The 3,200-nt window shown below is 56.6% G+C and overlaps 1 protein-coding gene across 1 annotated transcript in view; it reads left to right on the top strand.

The window, feature by feature from the left end:
• Nucleotides 1-584: 584 nt before the first annotated feature.
• GUITHDRAFT_104521 (hypothetical protein) overlaps nucleotides 585-3,200 on the top strand; it is a gene marked incomplete at both ends in the record, with an annotated part of 3,663 nt that continues 1,047 nt past the window's right edge. Inside the window, 7 exons of the mRNA XM_005836482.1 lie at nucleotides 585-1,265; nucleotides 1,445-1,522; nucleotides 1,600-1,763; nucleotides 1,963-2,084; nucleotides 2,304-2,418; nucleotides 2,615-2,726; nucleotides 2,911-3,077. Coding sequence (XP_005836539.1) covers nucleotides 585-1,265; nucleotides 1,445-1,522; nucleotides 1,600-1,763; nucleotides 1,963-2,084; nucleotides 2,304-2,418; nucleotides 2,615-2,726; nucleotides 2,911-3,077 — 1,439 coding nt within the window. The remainder of the gene's footprint in view (nucleotides 1,266-1,444; nucleotides 1,523-1,599; nucleotides 1,764-1,962; nucleotides 2,085-2,303; nucleotides 2,419-2,614; nucleotides 2,727-2,910; nucleotides 3,078-3,200) is intronic.

The following is a 3,200-nucleotide window of genomic DNA, read 5'->3' as shown; positions in this document are numbered from 1 at the left end:
TGATCCTTGCTGCAGGTGCGGCATGAGAAACGCTACATCCAGGTCCTGAACCTGTTCGCGGTCTCCATCCCATTCTTTGTCATCAACGTTGGCATCACGACTTTTGTCAAGTTTTATTCTTCAACGGTATCAGCATGGTTTGGATTGTCTCTGGCGATCTTCAGTGTTGTCTTGTGGTGGAAGTTTCATTCCCCAGCGATGGAGCATTTGAGACCCCCCCCCCCCCCTCATCCCCCTCATCGCTCATGCGGGGCGGAGAAGTCGCAGGAGAAGGCAGCATGGTGGAGGGAGGAGGATGAAGAGGCGGCAGTGAAGCCCAAGGGCAAGCAGAGGAGAGAGCGAGGAGGAGGGAAGGACTGGGAGCCGAGGAGAGAGCGAGGAGGAGGCAAGGACTGGGAGCCGAGGAGAGAGCGAGGAGGAGGGAAGGACTCATCAAGGAGGGAAGGACTCGTCAAGGAGGGAAGGACAGCGCTGACAGGCCGGGGAAAGGGACACGGAGTGCCTTCCAGATGACATGTCTGCGAGAGAGCAAGCGGTCTCATAGGAGGAGGTTGGGTTGAGTGGGGAATAGTTTCTGCAAGAAGATGTCGTCGGCAGGGGAGGAGGCGACAAGGTCCGAGGGCACTCGTGAGGTCATGGACGCTGTGAATTTCATCCGGGAGCAGGCTGCCAACGCCACTTACGTCGGGGGGGCCGTCAGTTCGGTAGAGTCGAGCTGCGGGAGGGCGGTGATAGATTGGGAGAACCCGTCGATCAAGGACGAGGTTCTCCGCATGATTGCTGCGTACCTGCAGGGAGAAGGATACTCGACGTCTTCCATGATGCTGATGGATGAAGCGAACATGCGGAGGGCAGAGGGTAAGAGGGCAGAGCAGGAGTGGCGCACTTGGAGCAAGAAGGTGAAGAAGGCCATCATTGAGGGGGAGTGGGCGGAGGTGGAGAAGTTCTGCAACAAGAGCAGCATCAAGAGCATGAAGAACTTTCTGTACTGCGTCTACAAGCAGCAGTACCTGGAACTGGTCGACCGCCAGGAGTACCAGAAGGCTTTCACGTACCTGACGAAGAAGCTGAAGCCGTTTGAGAAGCAGCGGGCCAACCCGGAGGAGTTCAAGGACCTGTGCTACCTGCTGACCTGCAAGTCAATCGCAGACGTGGACAAGGACTGGGAGGGGATCGCGGCGGCTAGGATGAGGCTTGCCTCCATGTTCAACTCGCTGCTCGCCGACTCCGAGGGAACAGACACTGGGTCGGATCTAATTGCAGAGGTTTTTGAGCCTGCCATCTTACTTCTCGTTTTACTCCTCCTCCTCCTTTTCTTGTTCCTTCTTGTCTGGTTCCTCCTACTCCCCCCGTTTCACTTGTTCGCTTCACTCCCACTCCTGAATCTCTTTCCCTTTCTTCCTCCTCCGCGTTGACCTCCTCTTCCTCCTCACATTGCTTTCAGGTGCCGCATGGCCGCATGCGGAAACTGCTAGAGCAGGCTGTCGAGTTTCAGATCAGCACGTCGCATTATCAGCCCAAGGTGAAAGATCTTGATATGTCTGCCCTCACCTGCCTGTCTCTTGACTGGCACACCGCCTCCCGTCCTCCCTCCCGCAGATTCGACCCCCCATCACGACCCTCCTCCGCGACTACGAGTGTTTCGTCCTGCCTAATGCAGTCAAGCACGAGTACAAGGGCCACACGTCCAACGTCAAGTGTGTCGCCTTCATGGGAGCTGACAGGAATTATCTTGTCTCAGGGTCAAGCGATCAGACTTTGAGGTGCCTCAAACACAGATTCTCTTCTCCTCCTCCTCTCCTCTCCTCTCCTCTCCTCTCCTCTCCTCTCCTCTACTTCATGTCTCTTTACTGCGAGGTTTCCCTTTCAATGACTTCCTCTCCCCTCTCCTCAACTTCCTTCCTCTCTCCACGTTCTCCCCCCCCCCCAAGATCTCAATCCCCGACTGACTCGCATTGTCAGGGTTTGGAACATTGCGGAGCCTCATGGAGGAGTTTCAACTTCCCTCCTCCTCCGCGGACACACTTCTCGCATCTGGGACATCTCCATCGCATCTAGCGGAAACATCATCTGCAGCGCATCGGGTGAGAGCAAAGATTACACTCAATCATTCTCCTCCTCCTTCTCTGCATCATCTTCATCTTCATCTTCATCTTCATTAATATCATCATTGTCGTCGTCGTCGTCGTCGTCGTCGTCGTCATCATCATCATCACCACCACCACCCTCGTCACATGTCTTCACAACATGCTTGACTCATTCACTTTGCTCTTGTGCGAGCGTCTGACGGCGACGAATCGCAGGCGACTCGACGGTCAAGGTCTGGAATGTCGAGCAGAAACTTGAGCTGCTCAGTGCTGGGAACTCTTCAACAACCCGACGACCTTCGGAGATGAGGACATGGCATCAAGGGAGAAGGTCAAGAGCGCACTCGACCCCCCCCCCCCCCTCCCTTTCCTCTCCTCCTGCCCCCACCTCTCCCTCCTTTCCCTTCCTCTTGTGCCCTCCTGTCTCCTCATCCTCTTCCCTTTCCTCTCCTTCCTCTCCCTCCCCTCCCTCCTCTCCCTCCTCTTCCTCCCCTTTCCTGTGTCGCTGTCCTCTCATCTGCTTGCAGTTATGATTGCGATCCCTCCGAGACCCTCGTCTCGCACAAGGGAGACGTCTACGCTGTCGCCTGCCATCCGGAGGAGCCGAGAATCGTTGTTTCGGGCGGATACGACCACTATGTCAGTCTCGCCCTCCTCCATCCCTCCTCTCACTCCTTGCAATTTCCTCTATTCCAATCACTCCTCTCGCCCTTCCTCCGCCTCGTTCTAGCACACTCCTCCTCCTCCACCTCCACCTCCCCCACCCCCACCCGTTCATCTCATTGCTCACCTTCTCATCTTGATCCTCATCCTTCTCACGCAGGTTCGCTTGTGGACAGTTGACAGGACCCAGCCCGTCCGCTCCTTCCGCGGGCACGAGGGCAGCGTCACCTGCCTGGCCTACAGCTCCCAGGGAAACCTCGTCATCTCCGGCAGCAAGGACGCATCCGTCCGCTTCTGGGACATGAACTCCGGCCTGGAAGTCAACAGGTGGAGCCTCCTCCTCCTCCTCCTCCTCCTCCTCCTCCTCCTCCTCCTTCAGCCTGCCCCACTCCCACCTCCCGTCCTTTCCTCTCCATATCAATGCACACCGGCTTCGACATTTTCTCTTTT

This window comes from Guillardia theta (assembly GCF_000315625.1).
Source record: "Guillardia theta CCMP2712 unplaced genomic scaffold GUITHscaffold_17, whole genome shotgun sequence".
NCBI lineage: Eukaryota > Cryptophyceae > Pyrenomonadales > Geminigeraceae > Guillardia > Guillardia theta.
This window is presented reverse-complemented; position numbering and strand designations above follow the sequence as displayed.